The sequence below is a fragment of the Pleurodeles waltl genome, chromosome 7 (assembly GCF_031143425.1).
Source record: "Pleurodeles waltl isolate 20211129_DDA chromosome 7, aPleWal1.hap1.20221129, whole genome shotgun sequence".
Classification (NCBI taxonomy): domain Eukaryota; kingdom Metazoa; phylum Chordata; class Amphibia; order Caudata; family Salamandridae; genus Pleurodeles; species Pleurodeles waltl.
Window position 1 is genome coordinate 1,522,802,918 of NC_090446.1, and position 26,509 is coordinate 1,522,829,426.

At 44.8% G+C, this 26,509-nt stretch overlaps 1 protein-coding gene across 2 annotated transcripts in view; it reads right to left on the reverse strand.

Moving 5' to 3' along the window:
* Nucleotides 1-19,004: 19,004 nt before the first annotated feature.
* LOC138246639 (guanylate-binding protein 1-like) overlaps nucleotides 19,005-26,509 on the reverse strand; it is a 219,203-nt gene continuing 211,698 nt past the window's right edge. For both annotated transcript variants that reach the window (XM_069201357.1, XM_069201358.1), the window contains 2 exons: nucleotides 22,089-22,282; nucleotides 19,005-21,052 (listed from right to left, as the gene is read on the reverse strand). In XM_069201357.1, coding sequence (XP_069057458.1) covers nucleotides 20,930-21,052; nucleotides 22,089-22,282 — 317 coding nt within the window. In that variant the 3' untranslated portion in view covers nucleotides 19,005-20,929. The remainder of the gene's footprint in view (nucleotides 21,053-22,088; nucleotides 22,283-26,509) is intronic.

Sequence of the window (26,509 nt, forward strand, 5' to 3'; positions counted from 1 at the left end):
CTGTTGGGATGTGGACGGCTCTGAGATTGATGGTTTAAAGCCACCTCTAAACTGGGGCCTGCGAAAAGTTCCCTGAGTAGGGGTAGTGTAAGGGGCACCCATAGCTTTAGCTGTATCAGTCTTTTTTCAGCTTTTCTATGGTGGTATCTACTTCTGGAACAAATAGGTGTTGCTTATCAAAAGGCATATTTAACACTGCTTGTTGTATTTCTGGTTTGAACCCTGACGTTCTTAACCATGCATGCCTTCTAATAATCACACTGGTAGTGATACCCCTTGCTGTTGTGTCTGCTGCATCTATTGCAGATTTAATTTGATTATTAGAGATAGCCTGTCCCTCTGTTACTATCTGCCCTTTTTGGTGATCTGTGGAAAGTACTGTAAGAACTCCTTCACGTCCAAGTGAGCTCTGACATATCTTTATTAACATTGCTTGAGAATTTGTAATCCTCCAGTGAATAGCAGCGTGAGTTGATACCCTTTTCCCAGCTGCATCAAATTTAGAACTCTACTTGTCTGGGAGAGAAGCATCCCCTGTGGATTAGCTATTTGCCCTTTTCCTTGCTGCACTGACGACTATAGAGTCAGGTGGTAATTGAGTTCTAATAAAAAGTGGATCTGAAGGTGCAGGTGTATACTTTTTGTCTACCCTTGGTGTGATGATTCTAGACGACTTCACTGGCTCCTTGAAAATGTCCTCTGCATGGCTAATCATGCCTGAGAGCATAGGTAGACATTGATACTTTTAGTGAGTAGATGTTAATGTATTAAATAAATGTCATCCTCAACAGGATCTGTATGCAACTGCACGTTGTAATATGCAGCTGTCCTAGCTATCACCTGATTGTATGCAGTGGTATCTTCAGGTGGAGATGGCCTAGCAGGGTATAGATTAGGATCATTAGAAGGTATGGGATCTGAATCCTATACGTCCCATGGATCTATATCCTGATGAGTATCATTTAAATCACCCCCATATGTTGAGATAGGGGATTGTGGAGAAAATTGTATAGGTGAAGGTGGTGGTGGTGGAGTATCTGGTGTGGAGAAGCAGGAAGTAAAGGGGAATGTGGTGGTGAAGGCTGTTGTAGTGTCTTTGGTTTTTCCTTTTACTTAAATATTTTAGCAGGTGGAGGCCCAGCTTCTACAGTCTCATGGAAAGTAAATTTTCTCTGTTGTAGGAGGAGGAGACGCAATATTTCTTCCTGTGTCCTTATGGATATGGATTTTGTGCTGTTTAGCGTCCATTACTTCCAGTATGGGCCTTATTTCAGAAGACTCCTCAGTAGTTATTTTCCACCCACAGGTTTCAGCTCTGAAATTTTGGAAAACAAATGTTTTAGCTGGGCCGAAAATGTCGGCTCGAAATCAATGGCAGTTTTTTAGGCTCCGAAGTAGAAGTCTCTGCTATTCGGCTCAATCCCAAAACAGGTATGCCATGCTGTTTGGTTGGCTCCGAATACACTTTGGTCTTCAGTTTCGGAGCTGAACCCGAGGGTTGGCCATCCGACTGTGTTTTTTGGGTCCGACCATGGCAGGCAAGCAGTGGGGGTCCCAAGACAGGTGCTGAAGTATTTTTGGTTGCTTTTTGTGGATGGGAAGGGGCTGATGTACTCTCGTACTGCACCGCTGGGATGGAAAGACTGTCACCATCAAAATCTCGATCGGAATCGAAGTCTGCGATGGAAACTGCAGTCTGATGAGCCATCTCTTCTTGATCGTGTTCTTCTCCGAAGATGTCGGACGTTTGTTCCGACGACTTGGACACCATCTGCAACCGACGTGCTGTTTGATCCCTAAGAGTTTTCTTAGAACAGAAGGATCGACACGCTTCACAGCTTTCTTTTCTGTGATCCGGAGAAAGACAGAGATTGCACACCGAGTGCTGATCGGTGTTTGAAAACATGGCATGACACTGAGGGCAAAAGCGAAACAGAGCCCATTCTATCAGCCTGACATTGTTCGACAACCATGAGTTGAAGTAGGCCCAAGAGGGGCGTGGTCGCCATTTTTTCGGCTGTTTTAAAAAAAAACGTAAATGACTGTATAGCTTTGATGTGGGCCAACAAAGTGTTCCAAAGCTTTGCAGCTGAGAGGCCCTACCTCCCCACCTGGCTTTACGAAACCTGGGAACGAATTTCCCAGAGGAGGACCTAAGCAGCCCTCTTGAGGAGTACCAGTGAAGTGTATAGTTAGCTGATCTGAGCTTTGTTCATGTACGGCCAGAAAGGCCATACACAGAGCTTTAAAGACGATCCTCCTTTTGACTGAGAGACAATGAAGAGACTGTATACCCTCCCTGATTGAAACATGCCTTGGACTATTCAGAATAAGGCAAGCAGCTGCATTCTGAACAACCTGTGTTGACGCAAGATAAGTTGATGTTAAGGTAAAGAGAATTACAGTAATCCAGACGTGATGCGATGAGAGCAATGATCACCGCCTGGGGTAGATCCACAAGGATGTAAGGAAAGATCTTCCTCAGGATTCTGATGATATGGCAGCACGTACTTGTTGTTCGATCGACCTTGGTGTCAAAACTTAGAGTGTTGTCAAATACAACGCCAAGGTTCTTGCTTTACTAACTTACTCCACAAGAACAGGTAGAAAACAATTGTTAATCCCATCCGTACCTCTCTTCCCTTCTGTGTAACCTCCTCTGTGGAATGAGCTGCAACACTCAAATGGTAGTTGAAAATGTTTACCTGGTTGTAAATGAGCAAATGATGGCAAGGATGGCATCGAAGAAGTGGAAACAGGAGCATCCTTCAGCAAAAGAGACCAACTATGGACCACCAGTTTAGAAAAAGCACGTGTGGGTATAATGTGGTGGGATGGACTCACTAATGAAGATGCAAGAAGTTATTTTCTGCACTTCGGCACTTGGAAGAGGAGTGAACCGGAGTCCACCAGAAGTCAGAAAAGGGAGTCCCACGACGCCGGAGGACAACTCAGAAGGTTGTGCACTGCAGGTTAGAGTGTCGGGGAACCAGGCTTGGCTGTGCACGAAAGAAATCCTGGAAGAGTGCACAGGAGCCGGAGCAGCTGCAAATCAAGCGGTACCCAGCAATGCAGTCTAGCGTGGGGAGGCAAGGACTTACCTCCACCAAACTTGGACTGAAGAGTCACTGGACTGTGGGAGTCACTTGGACAGAGTTGCTGAGTTCCAGGGACCATGCTCGTCGTGCTGAGAGGGGACCCAGAGGACCGGTGATGCAGTCTTTTGTTGCCTGCGGTTGCAGGGGGAAGATTCCGTCGACCCACGGGAGATTTCTTCAGAGCTCCTGGTGCAAGAAGGAGGCAGGCTACCCCCAGAGCATGCACCACCAGGAAACAGGCGAGAAAGCCAGCAGGATGAAGCAATACAAGGTTGCAGTAGTCGTCTTTGCTACTTTGTTGCGGTTTTGCAGGCGTCCTGAGCAGTCAGCGGTCGATCCTTTGGCAGAAGGTGAAGAGAAAAGTGCAGAGGAACTCTGGTGAGCTCTTGCATTCGGTATCTGAAGAATTCCCCAAAGCAGAGACCCTAAATAGCCAGAAAAGGAGGTTTGGCTACCTAGGAAGGAGGATAGGCTAGTAAGAAAGGTAAGAGCCTATCAGAAGGAGTCTCTGACATCACCTGATGGCACTGGCCACTCAAGAGCAGTCCAGTGTGCCAGCAGAACCTCTGTTTCCAAGATGGCAGAGGTCTGGAGCACACTGGAGGAGCTCTGGGCACCTCCCCTGGGAGGTGCAGGTCAGGGGAGTGGTCAATCCCCTTTCTTTTGTCCAGTTTCGCGCCAGAGCAGGGCTGGGGATCCCTGAACCGGTGTAGACTGGCTTATGCAGAGATGGGCACCATCTGTGCCCATCAAAGCATTTCTAGAGGCTGGGGGAGGCTACTCCTCCCCAGCCCTGACACATTTTTCCAAAGGGAGAGGGTGTAACACCCTCTCTCTGAGGAAGTCCTTTGTTCTGCCTTCCTGGGCCAGGCCTGGCTGGACCCCAGGAGGGCAGAAACCTGTCTGAGGGGTTGGCAGCAGCTGCAGTGAAACCCCGGGAAAGGTAGTTTGGCAGTACCAGGGTCTGTGCTAGAGACTCGGGGGATCAGGGAATTGTCTCCCCAATGCCAGAATGGCATTGGGGTGACAATTCCATTATCTTAGACATGTTACATGGCCATGTTCGGAGTTACCATTGTGACGCTATACATAGGTAGTGACCTATGTATAGTGGACGTGTGAAATGGTGTCCCCGCACTCACAAAGTCCGGGGAATTTGCCCTGAACGATGTGGGGGCACCTTGGCTAGTGCCAGGGTGCCCACACACTAAGCAACTTTGCACCCAACCTTCACCAGGTGAAGGTTAGACATATAGGTGACTTATAAGTTACTTAAGTGCCGTGGTAAATGGCTGTGAAATAATGTGGATGTTATTTCACTCAGGCTGCAGTGGCAGGCCTGTGTAAGAATTGTCAGAGCTCCCTATGGGTGGCAAAAGAAATGCTGCAGCCCATAGGGATCTCCTGGAACCTCAATACCCTGGGTACCTCAGTACCATATACTAGGGAATTATAAGGGTGTTCCAGTATGCCAATGTGAATTGGTAAAATTGGTCACTAGCCTGTTAGTGACAACTTGTAAAGCAGAGAGATCATAACCACTGAGGTTCTGGTTAGCAGAGCCTCAGTGAGACAGTTAGGCATCACACAGGGAACACATACATATAGGCCACAAACTTATGAGCACTGGGGTCCTGGATAGCAGTCTCAGTGACACATAACAAACATACTGACAACATAGGGTTTTCACTATGAGCACTGGGCCCTGGCTAGCAGGATCCCAGTGAGACAGTGAAAACACCCTGACATATACTCACAAACAGGCCAAAAGTGGGGGTAACAAGGCTAGAAAGAGGCTACTTTCTCACACTGAGGTCATTCACTAGGTTGAAGTCTGGATCGAACTGGACTCAACCATTCTCAATCTAAAAAGAAGTCACGATGTGCTACTCAATCTCGATCCCAGTTTCCTGCTGAGGAGCCAATTGTCAATTGACCCTGGTGTGCCTCGAGTTCCCCTGGCCATCAGCAATGTTGTATCAGGTCAAGGCCATTAGGAAGGCCACTCTGTTATTTGACAATCTGCCAACTCTCTCTGGTGCGCTTTTGGGCTCCAGGTATCTGTAGGGGCCTCTAGGGGGTTTAGCACTGCCGGATTCTTACTTAACACCATCTGAGCCCCTGTAACCTGACTCTGGATCTGCATGACTCCGGTTCTGACTTTCATTCCACCTGTGCCAGTACCTCTTTCATTGATGGTACTCTTGATGTCGCTGGTGCAGGAGGGGGATCCTCCATCGACTTTGGTATCCAACCCTGAGATGAACCCATCTTGACCCCGACTGAGGTCACACGCCAGCTCCACTATCTCACACCTGGTTCCCATACAGTCTTGATTCTGGCAAAACACTAACTGAACCAAAGAGCCTTCCTCAGTTGTTCCACCAGGTTTTCAGTTCTAGGAGATGACAAAGGTGATAATGGGGACAATTATTCCCACATTATGACAATATCAGTTATACATGGAATTTACAAGACACGAATGAGCGTGATACTACCCTTGTTACAGGGTTGATTTCCACTTTGAGCAACCAACAGTGGAGAGTACTTCCGTAGCTGTAAACATCAAATGCTTAAAAGGATCTAAAACTACCTTCTGAGGAAGTTGAAACAAATGCACTTAACTGAAGTGCTACAACCTGGTCCAGCTTCTTCTGAGTCCTTTCTACTGATCAATGAATCCCTAACTGATACTCATATGGGCAATTGGTCTCAACCGTGTTTTTGTCCACAGTGAAAGGCAGGTGGCCAGACACCACAGAGCAGTACCTGGTGACCCTGATTTTCTCACAGTATTCTACTCTTAGGAGTCTGGTGGTCCAAGCTTCCATCTCACTTCAAGAGGTGTGAGCTCTGTCCAAAGGGGCCACAGAGAGGGTTCTGGATGTGGAAATAGGGACAGGATGTTTGTCCTGCTTTTTCCTCCTGCTGAAGAAAGATGGGGGCCTTTGTCCTTTTCTAGATCATTGTCTTCTACAGGTCTTTGTGAAGAAGGGCACATTCACCATGCTCACTTTAGCCTAGGTTCTGTCTGCCCTGGATCCATGCATCTGAATGTACTTGCAAGATGTACACCTTCATGTGCCTGTCCTGCAATCCCACAGGCATTACCTGTGGTTAAAGGTTGGCTTCAGATCACTAAAACCTTGATTGTCCGGGCTAAATTCTAATACACCTTCTGAAGTGGATCCACCTAAATATTTCAACTTTATCAGACGGAATATTGGACATTTGAGACAGAGTGAGTTATGCTGGCTTCCCATTAAACACTTTTATCTCTGTTGACTAAAATGGCTTCTATGCAAAATGTGTAATAAATAGAAAAACTACTTCATGCCATATTGATATCTGTGCTAGCTAAACAGCCCTGAATGCCTGTTCATATGTAACCAGCCAAGTGCCCTGTATCCTTGCTGCACCTTACCTTAAATGACGTACTCTGGCATACACACATGCAGCCCATTTGCCATGTTATTACCACGGGTGAGGCACCAGCCGGGAGGTGCATCCACAGAAAAAACTAAAAAACCTGATGATCCAAAAAGTGAAAAATACAGCTGGATTAAATGGGCAGAAACATTTAGCTACACCCTGTCATATAAATAGGATGGTGACCTCTTTAAGCTCTATGGTACATCCTTAACGCTCCATGTGCATATGGTGTACTCCATTTAACTAGGAACAGAAGCTCTTGGAGTTGTAGGATGCCCCCTGAATGTCGGCTGTGACCAACCAAACCTGTGGCATATGACCCATTTTCATGAACCAAGAGGTCTCATACCCCCACACTCAGATGTACACACCAGGGATCACCCTCAAGTTGAAAAATAAGATAGATCCTCACCTGTAGAAAATTTGAGAACTACGAGCCTACCTACGATCACTTGGCCACAGGAAAATGTCTACCCAGAAGACATCATCTAAAGTAAACAACCTGTTAGTGATCACTGATTCCCAACTATCACTCGTCCCTGAAGTGAACAAAGTCAAAAGCACTGTTTTCACCATGCAAACTCCTTGAGTATCTTCCTGAACCCCGGTTTTGTATGGAATCAGCCATCATTTAGTTTCGCTGGTGAAACTTAGGAAGATGGTTCACTTTCAAGGAACTCTGCATTCCTACAGTGCCAATCTTGGCACTGACCATTGTACACTCAAATTAAACTTCAAAAGCATATGCAGAATAGTGCTTACGCTCTAGGCTGATACTGTGCCTGTCTGTCAGCCTTTCGAGAAGGCACACATTGGCAGAATCTACTTCTACCTTCATGAAGCAAAACTACGGAGTTCTCTCCCAAAACATGTCTGAGTATGCCACCTGCTGTGCCATTGGACCCATGTTGCACCAGACTGATTAAGCTCTACAGGCCCATAGAGATAGGGCATGACCCTGCAGTTCGTGATGGACTGTTACACTGATTTTCGTTTGGGTAGTCCATCTGTAACTGCAGTGAGCAAAGTGGAAAAAAACAAAACAAAAGATGGACTGAATTGCAGCCCATATTAATTTTTAGTGGTTGAACTTAATTGAAGCATTTCATTTGTCAGATGTGCGGTCGCATGCTTACTGACTCATAGGATTCATGCTGAATCTTGCTGACGAAGACCATTACACATCACTTTTTAGCTGTTGCTTGTGACAGCGCATGCACTGCATGAACTCTCCCTTGGTGAGATGTATTGTTTATAATAAAGGTCTTGGAGCCTGCCCATTGCTTACCATTCACTGGTCTCATTGTCACTCTTCTTTTTGGCCTCCTAAATGGCCAGCACGTGTCAAGTGTCACTTTCTTTTCTTTCTGTAGAGCATGGACCAAGCGCAGACTGATTCAACATTAATTAGTGTCTGTTCGCTGATAGCACTGTGATTAAGGTACTCTTTTCAGAACACTTTCTTCATTTCCAGTTCTCATCCTGCTTTCTCCATTCATTCTGTTTTCAAAAATTGTTTTGGGCACAGTTTATCTACGCCTGCATCTTTTGACTTACAAGGACAACTAAAGTAAAATGAGATTTAATTTGGGTTGGATTAAGCGTTGTAATGTATAATGCCACACTAACAACACATTTACACCTTCATGATGCATGCCACCTATTTTGTTACCTTTTAGCCCTTCATACCCTTTATACCTCATACCTTTGCAATGATTTTAAGTCTTCCTTGTTTAAATAACTAACACTCACAAATGCAATACTGTGCGCCACTCTACTCTACACTACTCCACTCCACACAATGCCATTTTACGGCAATCTACACCACTCCGGTCCACACAGTGCCACTCTTTGCCACTCCACTCTATGCCATGCCACTCTACACCACTCATTTCCACTCTATGCCACTCCACCCTACGCTACTCTACACCATTCCACACAAAACTATGAAACTCCACTCTATGCTACTCTCCTCTATGCCATGCCACTAACGTTTACCTATATTGAACATTATTGACGCTGTTTTATAACACTGCTAAAAGACGCTGGGAAAGCTGAAAACTAATAAATAAGCGACACACAGCACACAAATGAAATGAGATACTCAGGTGGGAGGCACCCTGGCACCTAGTACATGTCATATATACTCTGTACTCTACCATGTGATCATGGTAGCACTTTTCAGTCCCACGGTTGACAAGTCAATCAATCAGTAGATTTGTAATGGGCTTCTTGTCACCCATGAGGCTATCCAGGTGCTCTCAGGGTCCAGTTGATTGGCCAATTAGCCAGGTCTTCAGGGGCTTTCAAAACTCTGGAAAAGATGGGGAAGTCTGGATATGAAAGGGAAGCTCATTCCATGTCTTTGCTGCTAGGTAGGAGAAGAAGTGCATCGGATGCACGGGTGAGGGTTAAAGAATGGGAAGAAGAGTGGAAGTGACTGGTGGGCTGATGGAACTTCAGGCAATGGTTCAAGTAGGCGGGTCTGCAGTTGTGGAGGCCATGTATGCATGGGTCAGGAGCTTGAACTGGCATATTTTCTGTACAGGGAGCCAGTGGAGTTTCACTGAGGTAGGGGGTTAATGTCGGTTCATCTAGGGAAATCCACGACAAGTCTGGCTGTGGAGTTCTGTATGATCTGAAGTCGTCGGAGTAGGTGAGCTGTGATCTTTGCATAGCGAGCGTTGCCATAGACCAGTCGGGTGGAGATGAGGGCCTGGGTGATGGTGCGTCGGGAGCTTTGGAGTAGCCATTTAACTATCTTATAAAGCACATGAAAGATAAAGAAGCATGAAGAGGAGACAAAAGTTGACCTGAGTCGTAATGGTTTTTGGCATGTTGTCCAGAATGATGCCTAGGTTCCTAGTGTGGTCAGAGGGGGTAGAGTAGGCCAGAGTTCTGAGGGCCACCAGGATGCGTCCCACGGCGAGCATTTGTTTCCAAAGATTAGTACCTCTCACTTGTCAGTGTTGTGCTTCAAGCAGTTTCCTTCATCCAGTTGGTGATGTCTGTCATGCAGTTGTGGAAGTTGGTGTAGGTGGTGTGTCAGGATTCTCAAAACTCTCACCTTCAATTTACATGAGAGCAGAATGATGACTATTCATTCCCAATGCCCCTCCAGCAACCCCTCCTACTCTCCAAGTTTTACTAGTAGACAGGACTGCCCCTAGAGGAAGAAGGGGGTGTGGAGAAAATAAAAAGATGACAGCCTTGCCTTGTCTTTGGTTATCTTCTCTCGTGTTATGCACTCAGCTCTTCAGTATACTTGCTTCAATTTATTTTACATATATACATTTAGATTTTTGACATTTTTTGTGAGAGTTATGAAACTAAAAAGCAAAAAAACACTACAATCAATTACCCTCTCTCATTGACTATTTGTCACTATAACATTAAATCTTATTATGTGCTAATTAAGTATGCCTAACTATATATCCAACATGACTAAGACTAATGCTTCTGTTCTGTTAATATGTATTTTTGTTGTAGAGTGATGTACAATTCTTGTAGGATTTCTTGTAGAGTTACTCCATGTTTTCTCTCAATATATTTCATACTGACAAGTATAATTTATCTTTTCCTTTGCTCTTTTACAATTGCTAATCATTTATTACAGTTTTCTTTTGTTTTTTCTCTTAGGTGAACAAATACTTGTGTGATGATTCAACAACTTCTGAAGTTCCGGAAAGCAAGAAGCAGCTTTAGTAGTTTTGTGAGGCAAGTCTTCTCTCTTGGAAGTATCAGTCTCTGAAGAGTATTGTAAAAGTTAAGGAATAACAGACTGGTAATGCCTTGTTTCTCCGAGAGACACAAATCTCTCAAATCGCCTGCCACAGAATCAAGTCACGCCCCATAAGCCTTAGAAACACTAGCGGCAGATGAGAGGAGACGCTGTGACGAGACGCTAGTCCTTTAAGGAAACGCTCCGACTCTAAACTGAGACACTACCGGTCTCAAAACTCCACACAGAACGCTCCTTACATTGGGAAAGGAGACACGCAACAAAAACTAAAACATCGTCTGGTAACTAGCGACGCCTCTATCCTAAAACTAACTTTCAGGACCTATCAACTGTGGTAAGGGTGCGCTCAGAAAATTCTCCTCAGTGAAGTGCACATTTAATTGTTAACATACGCTTCACATTGCATTCTAGGCTGAAATGAAAAACAGCTAGAGCGAAGCTGGGGAGGGTACCACGGTGGCCATTATGAGATTCCTTTGGGACCATTTAAGTCTCTGGCTGTTCAACTTAGGCTTCTTCTTTGACTGGAACCTCTTATTATTGTAGACCACACTCCCAGTTTGTGTGGTGACCTTGGAGTTCTCCATAGGATCCTGACATGGTGTCTTCGGAGAGGGAGAGGATGAGTTGTGCGTTGTCTGCGTAGGATATGATGTTGAGTCCGTGAATTTTGGTGATGCTGGCCAGAGGTGTCATTAAATGTTGGGGAGGGTGCGGATGAGCGAGGATCTTTGGGGTACTCAACAGATGATTCCCTTTGGTTCGGTAGTGAAGGGGGGATGGTAGACTTTTTGCATACTTTCAGTGAGAAAAGAGACGATCCATCTGACAGCTGCTCCTTCAATGCCTATGTTGTGCAGTGTTGGACCATATCAAAGGCTGCAGAGAGGTTGAAGGGGATCAGAGCCGCTATATCTTCTTGGTTGAGTAGAAACTTTTATGTTACAGTTAGTTAAAACCTTAACAAACAACCGTAACCATAACAAATGATCAGAGAAATGACTAAAACCAGAAAAACCTATTGTAAAAACAGTGTACAATTTAAAAAGCCTGCTACAGAGCAGTATCTTTAAAAAAAAAAAATGAGTCAAGTATATCATAGCAAATCAATTTGGTGCCCGAAAAAGAGAGCAATGTACAGAGGGGGCCTTGGTTGAGTTGGGCTCAGACGTCATTGGTAGCCACGAAAAGAGCTGTAGCAGTGCTGTGGTTGGTGCAGAATCTGGATTGGGATAGGAGGTTCCATTCCAGCTGGAGGCGACTAGTTGGTTGATGTCTTTTTCTAATACTTTGGCCAGGGAACGGGAGTAGGGAGATCGGTCAGTAGTTGTTCAGTTCACTGGGGTCTGCTGATGGTTTCTTTAGTTCTTTAGTATGGCATTGACTTCTGCATGTTTCCAGTCCTTGGGGGAAGGTGGCCATGGCAACTGAGATGTTGAACAAAGTGGTGAGTATGTGGCTGATTCTGGCTTCGCCTAAATTGAAGATGTGGTGAGGGCATGGGTCAGTTAAGTCTCCTGAGTGGACCAGGTTCATGATGGAGGCGGTGTCCTGTAGGGCAAGCTGGCTCCATTTGGCTAGTCAGATGTCTCTGGTGGAATTTGGGTTGTTGTGATTCTTGAAGAAGTAGGTGGTCTTGGGCTGGGGTTTGATGGTTCTGTAGATGTTGATGATCTACTCTTGGTAGGCATTTGCAAGGTTTTTGCAGAGTTCTTATAATGGGGTAATCTTCTTTGTTGCAGCTGAAGGGTTAGATAATTCTTTGTAAGAATTCTAAGTAAGAAGGTTCCACTCTCACTGCAAATGTTTTATGCCTGTATGCCACATAACCTCTTGGGATCTATGGCATGCCCTGTGTCTCAAGCGTACCCAGTGCAAGAGACGTTTTAAGGCTTGAGCAAAGTGGGCCCTGGCCAAGGGCCCCAGCCTTTCAGGGCCTCCCCATAGAGCCAGCTCTGGTCTGCAGAGAGTATGCCCCTGATGACCTTGAGCAGTTCTTAAACAGATTGTTTTGAATACTGTTTTCCTTTAATTTATTTTTATTGTGATATGGCCATGCAACAGTCATAAAAAGAAGCTTGTTTTAGATAAAAACAGTACCTTACATTTAGAAATGACAGGGGGCCACAATGAAAATGTCACTTACCCAGTGTACATCTGTTCGTGGCATTAGTCGCTGCAGATTCACATGTTTGGCACAGTCCGCTGCCTGGTGTTGGGCTCGGAGTATTACAAGTTGTTTTTCTTCGAAGAAGTCTTTTTTGGTCACGGGACCGAAGGACTCCTCCCTCTTCGGCTCCATTGCGCATGGGCGTCGACTCCATCTTAGATTGTTTTCCCCGCAGAGGGTGAGGATGGAGTTGTTTGGTATAAATAGTGCCCATGCAATGGAGTGAATATGTATGAACGTTAAGAGTTTATAATAATTATTTACAAATGTACAGATGTTTAAGATTTATGATCTACTTCTAAACGGCTACAGGCTTCCCGGGGAGGTGGGAGGGTACATGTGAATCTGCAGCGACTAATGCCACGAACAGATGTACACTGGGTAAGTGACATTTTCAGTTCGATGGCATATGTTGCTGCAGATACACATGTTTGGCATAGACTATAAAGCAGTTACCTCCCCTAAAAGCGGTGGTTTAGCCTGTAGGAGTTGAAGTAGTTTGGAATAATGTTCTTAGTACAGCTTGGCCCACTGTAGCTTGTTGTGCATTTAGTACGTCTACACAGTAGTGTTTAGTAAACGTATGAGGCGTAGACCAGGTTGCAGCCTTACATATTTCGCTCATAGGAATGTTTCCTAGAAAGGCTATTGTAGCACCTTTCTTTCTGGTTGAGTGTGCCTTTGGTGTAATAGGCAATTCTCTTTTGGCTTTAAGATAGCATGTTTGAATACATCTGACTATCCATCTAGCAATGCCTTGTTTAGAGATTGGATTTCCTATGTGTGGTTTTTGAAAAGCTATGAACAGTTGTTTTGTTTTCCTGATTAGCTTTGTTCTGTCAATGTAATACATTAGTGCTCTTTTGATGTCTAATGTATGTAGTGCCCTTTCAGCCACAGAATTTGGTTGTGGGAAGAACACTGGCAATTCTACTGTTTGATTTAAATGGAATGGTGAGATTACCTTTGGCAGAAATTTTGGATTTGTTCTTAGAACTATTTTATTGTTGTGTATTTGAATAAATGGTTCTTGTATGGTAAATGCCTGTATTTCACTTACTCTTCTGAGGGATGTGATTGCAATGAGAAATGCGACCTTCCAGGTTAGATATTGCATTTCACAGGAATGCATGGGTTCGAAAGGTGGACCCATGAGTCTTGTTAAGACGATGTTAAGATTCCATGAAGGAACTGGTGGTGTTCTTGGTGGTATAATTCTTTTTAGCCCTTCCATGAATGCTTTAATAACTGGTATTCTAAATAGAGACGATGAATGAGTAGTTTGTAGGTAAGCAGATATTGCTGCGAGGTGTATTTTTATAGATGAAAAAGCGAGATTTGCTTTTTGCAAATGTAGTAAGTATCCTACTATGTCTTTAGTAGAGGCATGTAATGGTTGTATTTGATTGGCATGGCAGTAGTAAACAAATCTTTTCCACTTAGATGCATAGCAGTGTCTAGTGGAAGGTTTTCTAGCTTGTTTTATGACCTCCATGCATTCTTGTGTGAGGTCTAAGTGTCCGAATTCTAGGATTTCAGGAGCCAAATTGCCAGATTCAATGATGCTGGGTTTGGATGCCTGATCTGTTGTTTGTGTTGTGTTAACAGATCTGGCCTGTTGGGTAGTTTGACATGCGGTACTAGTGAAAGGTCTAGTAGAGTTGTATACCAAGGTTGTCTTGCCCATGTGGGTGCTATCAGTATGAGTTTGAGTTGGTTTTGACTCAACTTGTTTACTAGATATGGAAGGAGAGGGAGAGGGGGAAAAGCGTACGCAAATATCCCTGACCAACTCATCCATAGAGCATTGCCTTGTGATTTGCGGTGTGGGTACCTGGATGCGAAGTTTTGGCATTTTGAGTTTTCTTTTGTTGCGAACAAATCTATCTGGGGTGTTCCCCAAATTTGAAAGTACTTGTTCAGAACTTGGGGGTGAATTTCCCATTCGTGGACTTGTTGGTGGTCTCGCGAAAGGTTGTCTGCTAGTTGGTTTTGTATTCCTGGAATAAATTGTGCTATTAGGCGAATGTTGTTCTGAATCGCCCACTGCCAAATTTTTTGTGTTAGGAGGCACAATTGTGTTGAGTGTGTTCCTCCTTGTTTGTTTAAATAATACATTGTTGTCATGTTGTCTGTTTTGACAAGAATGTATTTGTGTGTTATTATGGGTTGGAAGGCTTTTAACGCTAGAAATACTGCTAACAGTTCTAGGTAATTGATATGAAATTTTGTTTCGTGTATATCCCATTGTCCTTGAATGCTGTGGTGATTGAGGTGTGCTCCCCACCCTGTCATGGAAGCATCTGTTGTTATAACGTATTGAGGCACTGGGTCCTGAAATGTCCGCCCTTTGTTTACATTTTTGCTGTTCCACCATAGAAGCGAGAGGTATGTTTGGCGGTCTACCAACACCAGATCTTGAAGTTGACCCTGTGCCTGTGACCATTGTGATGCTAGACACTGTTGTAAGGGTCGCATGTGTAGTCTTGCGTTTGGGACAATGGCTATGCATGATGACATCATGCCTAGAAGTTTTAGCACAAATTTTACTTGTATCTTTTGGTTTGGAAACATAGCACTTATTACCTTGTGGAATGCCTGCACTCTTTGTGGACTTGGAGTGGCAATTCCTTTTGATGTGTTGATGGTTGCTCCTAGATATTGTTGTGTCTGACACGGTTCTAGGTGTGATTTTGTATAGTTGATGGAAAACCCCAGTTCGTGAAGGGTTTGTATGACAAATGTGGTGTCGTTTGCGCATTTTTTTACTGTGTTGGTCTTGATTAGCCAATCGTCTAAGTAAGGGAACACATGTATCTGTTGTCTCCTGATGTGTGCTGCTACTACTGCTAGACATTTTGTGAACACTCTTGGTGCAGTTGTTATTCCGAATGGCAACACCTTGAATTGGTAATGTATTCCTTTGAATACGAACCGTAGGTACTTTCTGTGAGAAGGGTGTATTGGTATATGAAAGTACGCATCCTTTAGGTCTAATGTGGTCATGTAATCTTGCTGTTTGAGCAGTGGAATGATGTCTTGTAGTGTGACCATGTGAAAATGGTCCGATATGATGTAGGTATTTAGTGTCCTGAGATCTAATATTGGTCTTAATGTTTTGTCTTTTTTTGGAATTAGAAAGTACAGGGAGTAAACTCCTGTGTTTTTTTGTTGTACTGGTACTAACTCTATTGCATCCTTTTGCAGTAGTGCTTGAACTTCTAGTCCTAAAAGTTCTAAATGTTGTGGTGACATTTTGCGTGTTTTGGGAGGGATGTTTGGTGGGAAGTTGTGGAATTCTATGCAATAGCCATGTTTGATTATTGCTAATACCCAATTGTCTGTTGTAATCTGTTGCCAAGATTGGTAGAATTGGCTTAGTCTTCCCCCCACTGGTGTTGAGTGAAGGGGTTGCGTGACTTGAAAGTCACTGTTTAGGTGGAGGTGTTTTTGGAGTCTGGAATCTTCCCCTACTCCTTGGGAATTGACCCCCCCTATATCCCCTGAAACCTCCCCTTTGGAAGGAACCCTGATATGGTGTGGTTCTTGTTTGTTGGCTGGTGGTGTCTGTGGGTTGGCCACGAAACCCCCCTCTAAATGGAGTTTTTCTGAAAGAGCCTCTGCTCTGCGGGGAGTAGAGTGCGCCCATGGCCTTGGCCGTGTCTGTGTCCTTTTTAAGTTTTTCAATGGCTGTATCCACTTCAGGGCCAAAAAGTTGTTTTTCGTTGAAGGGCATATTAAGGACAGCCTGCTGGATTTCAGGTTTGAAGCCTGAAGTGCGGAGCCAAGCGTGTCTCCTTATGGTGACAGCAGTGTTGACTGTTCTCGCTGCAGTATCGGCTGCGTCCAGTGAAGAGCGGATTTGATTGTTTGAGATCGTTTGTCCCTCTTCAACTATTTGCTGCGCCCTTTTTTGGTATTCTTGGGGAAGATGGTCTACGAGAAGTTGCATCTCATCCCAGTGAGCGCGGTCATATCTGGCCAGCAGCGCTTGAGAATTTGCGATGCGCCACTGGTTGGCTGCCTGTGATGCTACTCTTTTTCCTGCCGCATCAAATTTTCTGCTTTCTTTGTCCGGAGGTGGGGCGTCACCAGATGTATGGGAATTTGCTCTTTTGCGAGCTGCCCCTACTACTACGGAGTCAGGTGGTAACTGCGAAGTAATAAACACTGGATCTGTGGGTGGTGGTTTGTATTTTTTATCCACCCTTGGGGTGATGGCTCTGGATTTTACGGGCTCTTCAAAAATTTGTTTTGCGTGCCGTAACATCCCCGGTAGCATTGGGAGACATTGATATTGGCTATGTGTAGCCGAGAGGGTGTTAAATAAAAAATCATCCTCTATAGGATCTGAATGCAGTTGGACATTGTGGAATTCTGCAGCCCTAGCCACCAGTTGTGAGTATGAGGTACTGTCCTCTGGCGGTGACGGCTTTGTGGGGTATGAATCTGGATCATTGTCCGGCACTGGGGTGTCGTATAGGTCCCAAGCGTCTTGATCCTGATCATCTTGACTTATGGTAGTTTGCGCTGGTGAGTGCATTTGTGGCGGTGTTTGCGCCGGCGATGCCTGTTGTAGTGGAGAGGGCGGAGGCGTGACTTTTTTGACCACTTTGGCTTGTGGTTGTGCGTCATCCTTGAGGAGACTGATCCTTCTTTTCCTCATTATTGGGGGAAGGGTTGATATCTTCCCTGTGTCTTGCTGGATGTACAGTCTCTTTTGTGTGTAGTCTGATTCTACACTTTGGAGCTCTTGTCCAAATCTGTGCATCTGGCCACTTATTCCTTGTTCCTCTGAGTAGGATGAAGGTGTGGTATTTTTCGGCGCCGAGAGAGAATCTTTTTTCGGTTTCGGCACCGACAGAATTTTTGTTCCTTTCGGCATGGATTCTCGGTGCCGATGTTTTTCGGTGCCGGTATCTTGTTTTTGTCTCTCGGAGCCGCTTTCTCGGCTCCGAGGTTGCTCCATGGCGGTCCCTCGACCGGAGTCGGGTGTCTTCGCTATGGGTGTGCCCTTTTTCGGCGCCTTCGACGGGTCGCCTGTTTTATGGGTCGAGCCATGGCCTGTTGGCAGTGGCGTCCCCTGGGCTTTCGTTTTGTCGATGGTTTTACTGTTCGACGTCTTACTCACAGTTTGTTGCTGTTGTTCGACGTCAGAGTCTCCGGATTCTGATTCCGGAACCGAGAATGTTTCCTCTTCGTCGTCGAAACGTTGTTTTGTCGGCGTGGACGCCATTTGTAGACGCCTGGCTCTTCGGTCCCGGAGTGTTTTTCTGGACCGGAAGGCTCGACAGGCCTCACAGGTATCCTCCTTGTGCTCGGGGGACAAGCACAAGTTACAGACCAAGTGCTGATCTGTATAAGGATACTTACTGTGACATTTTGGGCAGAAACGGAACGGGGTCCGTTCCATCGGCTTCGATGTCGCACGCGGTCGGGCCGACCAGGCCCCGATGGGGGAATCGAAGCTACCCCAAAGTCTTCCGATGATCGGTGTCGATGTACCTAACTATCCCGATACCGAACGGAACAATACCGACGCTTTCTTCCGAGATTCTGACTAACTTTCCGAACCGAAACACGGAGCGAAAAGGAATACGTCCAAACCCGACAGCGGAAAAAAACAATCTAAGATGGAGTCGACGCCCATGCGCAATGGAGCCGAAGAGGGAGGAGTCCTTCGGTCCCGTGACCAAAAAAGACTTCTTCGAAGAAAAACAACTTGTAATACTCCGAGCCCAACACCAGGCAGCGGACTGTGCCAAACATGTGTATCTGCAGCAACATATGCCATCGAACATAATATTTACAATAATATTAGTGAGCTAGTGCATCATAATATTAAAAAAACATCACTATCCTTGCACATTAGATGCAAACAGATTTAGAATATGTGCACTGGCCAAAGAGGGCATGAAAGAGCTGAAAATAGATCATAAATGCAAAGCTCTTCGGAACGGTAGACCCCAAAATACCTTTGGCCCAGGGGCCCCGAAATCCTTAAGATGTCCCTGTCAATCGCCCTGTCATACGACTGGCAATCTCTTCTGGCTGTATGGCACATTCCTCCTGCCCCATTGAGATGCCGTCTCCTGCTCCATGATGTAACTGTGACATTTTGGAGGGAGCGCTAGCGTCTGCTGCATGTCCTATGTGTAGCAAGTGTCCTGTCATACAAATGCAACAAGGATGACTTGCCTGGATCCCCTGGTGCGTTCTGCGCCCTGCTATCCAAAGGGCAATCTCTTGAGGCTCGATTACCCTTCCAGCATGCCCCAAATGTACCTTGAGCTGTGTAATGCTTCACCGGGGAGGACTGGATCAACGTATTTGGCATACAACCAAAAGGTACTCTCCAGCTCAACGCCAGCTGTGTGCGCTTGGATTTCCTATTTGGCATGGAGGGCGGGTGTTTGGGGGCACCTCGTATTTGGTAGTTGTGAGATGTTGCTTCAAATCCACTTAGTTTTTCACATTTTACACCCTCAGAGATTTATTACTACATCTGTTCAATCAGCAGTTAGGATACAATCTCTTTGGCAACTTAATACCACACTCTACATCTGGATGTAATCTATTTATTAATTAATGCAGGAAAATGTTTAAATCTGAAATGTACTTACCATATGTCATAACCTTTATGTAAATAAGCTTATTTAAAGTAACATTAACAGTAAACGAAGGAATCTTACTGAAGTCATGGGCTGCTAAGTAGATAAAGTGCTCCTTTCACGTCACACTGTCACTGTGACAACCTAACATATTACAGCATTAGTTGTGTGTGCAGCCGGTGTCCTTGGCATGTATCTGTACATGATTACAGCTCACAATTCATGACTCACTGGTTGCATCAGATTTGTCCAGGAGGTATGTTTCTATCTTATTATCAGAACTCTCAGATCTTTTATAGGATTTTATTGTTCAGGAGGTATTTTTCCATCTTATTTCCAGACTCTCAGATCTTGTTTAGGATTTTGTTGCATAAAAGGTATGTTGCCATCTCACTTCCAGAACTCTCAAATCTTTTTTAAGGAGTTAATTGTCCAGGAGGTATTTTTTACATCTGGTTTACAGAACTTTCACATCTAATTTAGGTTTTTCCATCTTATTTCTAGAACACTCAGGTCTTTTTTGAGGATTGTAGTATAGAGATTTCCCCCCGCAGAACGATGGTGTGTGGTACATCGGTTCCTGTATCTCACCATTTAGTGCGTTGCTGTAAACAACCACGAGGGTCAGTTCTGAGGACAAAGGAGGTGGACCCTTTAAAAGAACCCCTTTCCCTGCCTTCTGCCTCTCTCCCCCTCTCTCTTTGGATCAGTCAAGCATTATCCTCTTTCCTTCCATTAACAGGTCTGTCCTCCTTTCTCCCTCTCCTATTCCCACTCCTTCTAGCCATACATTTCCTCCTTTTCTTTTTTCCCTGCACCGGTTTTCAGTCATTTTACACTTAACCTCCCACTTTCTGGGCCTCGCCCACTCCCTTTACTCCTACAATTTCAGCCCTCTCTTGCTTCACCTCTTTAATTCATGCTTCCTAAATTTCATACCTTCTGGCGCTGTGAAGCGTGGTGCTTCAGCATAAGCAAGTCTACAAGAAATAGGGGCATGAGAATGCCTCTAACAAATTCTCTTGATGCCCCTCCATTCCTGAGAGCGTTTGGGTAGTTCTAGAGTCCACACCTCTTGTGGATATTCTGGTATTTGTCCATGATCATTTCAAGATTGAGGCAGATTCATTTGCTCCACCTATCTGAGGAAACAAAGGCGAAGTTTACCACAGCTGTGTCAGAGTAAGGGAAAGAGAAGGGAAGCAGAAGCCTGCGCTTGCCGCGTGAGGAGCTAAAGTTCACATTTACTTGTGGATGAACAAATGAATGCATGATGCAATTTGGACAGTTTGACACCACAGTTTGAACTGTTTGTTGGCACTTCCCTACAGACAGGAGAGGCTGCACAGAACCTGGGAGGAGGGGGTGGTTCAAGGTCCCTGTGGTGTCAGCCTGAGTCCTGTGTTTGGGATGTGATCTGGGTGGAAAGGCGGCAGCGTGCCCACGGAAGGTGTGGAGAACGAGAGGAGATTGGGGTGCTCCTACATCTGTTTCAATGCGCCGGTGAGGGGTACAGGGAGATCTACTCCTGATGCAGGGTACAAGAGAAGGCTGATTTGATCCGGGGACAGCTTCTTTTGCGATGTGATGAGAACCATAGAAGACCCTGTATCATTTGGCGAGTGATAAGTTCATAGGAAGGGGTGTCCCTACTACAGTATCTCTGGGAAGGTGAGGACCAACCAGAGAAAGGAGGGGATCCAAGTACAAAGTAATTCATTGGTACTGGAAGTGCAGGAGGCAGGGAGGCTTCCACTTCTCTTTCTGTGGGCATCAGTGTGAATGTTAGTCACCCTCATGCAGATCCTTGTCTCCAGCTGTCACTCAGTCTTTTTTCTGGTTTCGCCATGTCTGTCCTACCAGGACTCCAGACTTCTCAACTTATGACACATGTGCGCCTTTTTGGTGGTTTTGGGATCTGCTGCTGGATCCTCTGGATCTCGGCTGACAGGCGGGCGGATTCCTTGTTGAAGCCTTCCTGGAGGAGGCGCTGTTGTTCCTGGAGAAACAAAGAGAAGACGAGATTGTGTGTGTCCCAATGCACAGTTATAGCCAGACCTTGAGTTGAAGCCCTTGCACTACCCATGCTAGATACTGCAGTTTTTAGCCCCTGCAGTGGTGTATGCTAACTCTCATAGCCCAGAGATACAATACACTACAAATTGTGGCGATCACTCCTGGTTTCCTGCACTTTTACAGCATACAGTAGATTTGAGTCCTGGTGTTCTGGCCACCCCTCAGTACATCCTGATTACTGGTATTGAAAGTCCAATTGTTTCTTACTTTCATGTTCTCAATATCGAAGATCTGGAACCAACAGATAGTAAACAAGGACCAGATATAAAACAGTATTAGCTGCAGTGCTAACATAATGTGGATAGCCAGCACTGCACGAGGGACAGGCTGACCACCCACAGCCTGCACACACCAAATGCAAAGCTGCACTCCAATGAGGTGAAGCAATATAGGGTGAAACTATACACAGTGCATGTGCTAATCTGGGAGACAGAAGAAGAACAGTGAATCCTGAGTAGCATTCTCAGTTTACAGAAGATGCACATGGGTCCATAAAGAAAGACATTGTCCTATCTCCTCAGTAGCTGTCCCCCTTTCTTTTCAATTTCCATGTCTGCACCACCAATAGGATGCAGGTCAGTTTGCATCCATCCCCAGTGGGGATTCCCACAACAAGGCTGAGGTTTTTTGTGTTTATGCTCCTAGGATGCAGGGCAGATGTTTACCAACTGCCTCATTAGAGATTTAGAACTGCAACTGTTTCTAGCAGATTGGCCTCACAGATGTCTGATGCTGCTTGTGGATTATTTGCATTAGCACCAGTGTGGTGAAGGCCACCTTCATTTAAATGTCCAATACAAAATAGTTTAAAAAGAACCACAGTGTCTTGGGTGAAATTTTAAGATGTTTCAAAACGAAGACTTTTAAGCAAAACATCTCCTCAGAGATGGAAAAAAGCATAGATGAAACAAAGGTGGATCTAGGAGTGATAATAATGAGAGCCCATGGTAAAGGGGTACCTGCAGTTTCCGGGTGATCACCATCTCCTGCTCCTGAATCAACTTTCTTCGATCCTCATCCATTTTCTGCTGCAGCTGCTGTGTGTGCTCTGTGTGGGCTCTCTCCTGCTCCGCCAGCATCTGCTGGGACTGCTCATACATCTCCTGCCTCACGCGAGCCTCCCGTTCCAAGGCCTCTGCCTTCGCCCGCTCTTCTGAAGTGACCAAAGGGACACAGGTAAAGATGAAAAACATGGAGGGCACAGAATACCCATCCAAGTACACAGATACCAGGGAACAAACTTGACAACACTGACTCACGCACACACAGATACACACGCTTATAGTAAAGCTACTGAATATCCAGACACAACCGTATGAAGAATCAATTGTTCCAGCACATAGAGCTTTGCTTTAACCATTACAATACACACAAAGAGAGGGGAAAAAATGCCAATACACAAACAAGAAATCAGCCACCCCCTCAGATGCAGAACCTAATTGGGCAATGTCAGTCCCAACATGAAGCAAGAAATGAAGATGCCCATACACAAGGAAATAATCATATCATGTCATATGAATACTACAGAACACAAAACAGCACAACCTAAGAGACTAGTGAATAACTCTGCCAACACAAGCGCAAATTTGAGAACAACAAACCAAACAGTGTAGGGCAGAGTCAACCCAACATGATTAGGTTAGGGAACCCCAATTTCAAACCACAAACTAGAAAAACACCCTCCCATACAACAAAGACTAAGGAACAATCCTCCAACACACAGCATAGGTAACATTGTTGTCTGCATACAGACTATGATAAAATCATGTCAATACAAACACATCTGGACAGTAACTACTATCTCAACAATCACTAGGCGCTAAGTGTTCAGGATAACCTCAGAAAACAAACAACCCCACATACTGAATACATAAAGTAACCATCCCAACATGTTGAGACACACAGGAGAGGGATCAATCAGCACATCACAAAGAACAACAGGCTGGGGAACAACCAAACCAACACAAAATGATAATAATCACCTCACACACTACACACACAAAAACAAGTGTCACTTTGTCTTTAGTTTGGACATGTCTCCATATCTTTGGGAAAGTGCAGAAAAATGAAAACAGCATTGGCCTCAGATGGTTCATGAATTTTAGAGCTTCTCAGGGCTCAAACTGAGAATCAGATCCCCGCCTGCAAGAGTACCAATCTGACAATGAATATTGGTCTCAGCTATAATCCAAAAGATCATGTCACATTGTCCTGAACTGACAACTGCAGCCAAGTGTAACTAGTCAGACCCTGGTACTGATGGCACGGCTCACACAACCTGTCACATCGAGGCCAGAATACAGGATGTATTTGGATCTTGGATGGCCAAGGAGAAGGGTGCCCTGAGGTCCTCAGGAACTGCCAGCAAGATCTTGCTGGCCGTGTCCCACAAGAGTTGTGTGTATCAGCCCAAAACCCAGACTGCATTTAGAGATTATAAAGCCAAGTCTGATGGAGAGAGTAGTTATTATGCTTGGATTCCCTGCCTGGAGGAAGGCTTTTGTGTAAACCTTTGCACAGCGTCTGGTTATGTTGCGTCTAGCCACAGGTAGACTGACTAGAGATACTGAGCATGGCTTCTTCACACAAGTGGCCAACAGTGTCCATAAGTGCCTTACTGAAGGACAACAGTGGATCTGTAGAGGCCGGCCCACTAAAGAAATTTCAGGCAATAGATCGAATTTTATTTCTACAATGGCCATTTGTAAATGGATATTATTTGGGAGCTTTTGCGGCAGGTGCATAAGGCTTATTTAAGGACCCGAATCCTAACAGTGCAGACGGACACTGAGGTTACCATTATTAGTCTTGGCCTTCCATTTTGATCTCCAAAAGACTTTCAGATTCTGTATACCAAAAGGCTCCTGAGAAAACCCAAGTGCAGCCGAACTGCCACCCTAGGGATAACACTGGCCACAGGGCTCAATGTTAAACCAAAAAACATAAATCTTGGCAGTAAGCAACCAGGGAGGCACTGGTAGTTAGTTTTCTGGCCCAGAAGGTTCAGGCACCTATAGCTCTCGATGATGGCCCCATTTCAAGTGTTGAACATTCACTCATTACTCAGCTATACCTTTTGTAGCACAGAACTCTCAACACCAGCGTGCCTCTCAGTGCTATGATCTCCAATGCTAAAGATTCTTGCACTCTGGTCCATGACGCTGAAATTGTTGTAGATGCTTTGTGGCAAATGACATTAAAAATACATCCTATGCTGTTCACTCCACAGAGCTTAAAGGCCTTCCATTCTTCAAAGTTTCTGAGGATGGTAAACCGTCATAGCATGGTGATCTTTAAAATCAAAACCACTTTACTTCTTTTCCGGAGCAATTCCTTTGTCTCGGAGTCTCAGAAAAATTACAGAGTCCTTTTAATTTCACTGCAAACTCATCAACCGCCAGAGTATCTCCAAGAGTTTGATTTCAAAAAGACGATTAGATAGCATGTGTTAACAGTACTTTACTGCTTTGCTGGTCTGATCTATTTTTGTGAATTTGGTATGGTCATCTGGCTCGCTGTATATAACGTAGTGGTTGTGGTTTCTAGGATACCAGCACCTAGGTGACAGAATTGTGGAATACAGGGAGATTGGGACAGGTGGACGCTCCCTTGGTGAAGACACGTTGTGTGCACCTGTTCTCCAAGAAAGTATCTTCTATTTTCAAGTGGAGTACGCCATTTATTACAATTTGGCGAGAAGATCCGAATCTGCACTACCTATGGCTTTACGCAACTTAGCATTTGTGTGAGAACAGGCTTCGAGCGTCGTTGGGTGGAAGCGGTACCCTACAGCTGTTGAGCCGCTGGCGAATAGCAACAGACAGCAACAGACACCACGTAGACTTTAAAGAAGAAGATTGTTGGTAAAACTTTGCATTATAATTATGCTTTCCTACTTACATCCTCTCTGATATCGAGCTTCAGCACACAACTCGGCAAGTGTGCTTCGCGTAAGCCATCATGCGGCCATCTTCAGAGGAATACGTGAGATTTTGACGCCCACGTACGTATTGTAAAGAAATGTGCGGCCAATTTGGATGAACATTTTGGAGGCATAGAACACTAACCTTTAACCCCTTCGCTGCCAGGGCTTTTCCCCTCCTGTGCCGAGCCCTTTTTTGGCTATTTGGGGCAGTTCGAGCTTAGGCCCTCATAACTTTTACTCCACATAAGCTACACATGCCACATTTGTGTCCTTTTTTTCTAACATCCAAGGGATTCTAGAGGTACCCAGACTTTGTGAGTTCCCCTGAAGGAGACCAAGAAATTAGCCAAAATACAGCGAACAATTGTTTTTAGTTTTTTTTAAATGGGAATAAACGGCTGCAGAAGAAGGCTCGTGATTTTTTCCCTGAAAATGGCATCAACAAAGGGTTTGCAGTGGTAAAATCACCATCTTCTCAGCATTCAGGAACAGGCAGACTTGAATTAGAAAACCCCATTTTTCAACACAATTTTGACATTTTACTGGGGCATACCGCATTTTTACAATTTTTTGTGCTTTCAGTTAGTGACAGAAATGGGTAAGAAATCAATGTTGGATCCCAGAAAGCTAAACATTTCTGTAAAGTAGACAAAATGCTGAATTCAACAAGGGGTCATTTGTGTAGAACCTGCAAGTGTTTCCTACAGAAAATAACAGCTGAAATAAAAGAATATTGAAATTGAGGTAAAAAAAACTGCCATTTTTCTCCATGTTTTACTCTGTAACTTTTTCCTGCGAGGTCAGATTTTTTAAAGCAATATACCATTATGTCAGCTGGACTCTTCTGGTTGCAGGGATATATAGGGCTTGTAGGTTAATCAAGAACCCTATGTACCCAGAGTCAATAAATGAGCTGCACCTTGCAGTGGGTTTTCATTCTATACCGGATATACAGCAATTAATTTGCTCAAATATTAAAAGTGAAAAATAGGTATCAAGAAAACCTTTGTATTTCCAAACTGGCCACAAGATAGGATGTTGAGAAGCAGTGGTTATTTGCACATCTCTGAATTCCTGGGTGCCCATACTAGCATGTGAATTACAGGGCATTTCTCAAATAGCCGTCTTTTTTACACACTGTCTTACATTTGGAAGGGAAAAATGTAGAGTAAGACAAGGGGCAATAACACTTGTGTTGCTATTCTGTGTTCCCCCCAAGTCTCCCGATAAAAATGGTACCTCACTTGCGTGGGTAGGCCTAGCGCGCGCAACAGGAAATGCCCCAAAACACAACGTGGACACAGCACATTTTCACAAAGAAAACAGAGCTGTTTTTTGCAAAGTGCCTAGCTGTGGATTTTGGCCTCTAGCTCAGCTGGCACCTAGGGAAACCTAGAAAACCTGTGCAGTTTTGAAAACTAGACACCTAGGGGAATCGAAGATGGGGTGACTTGT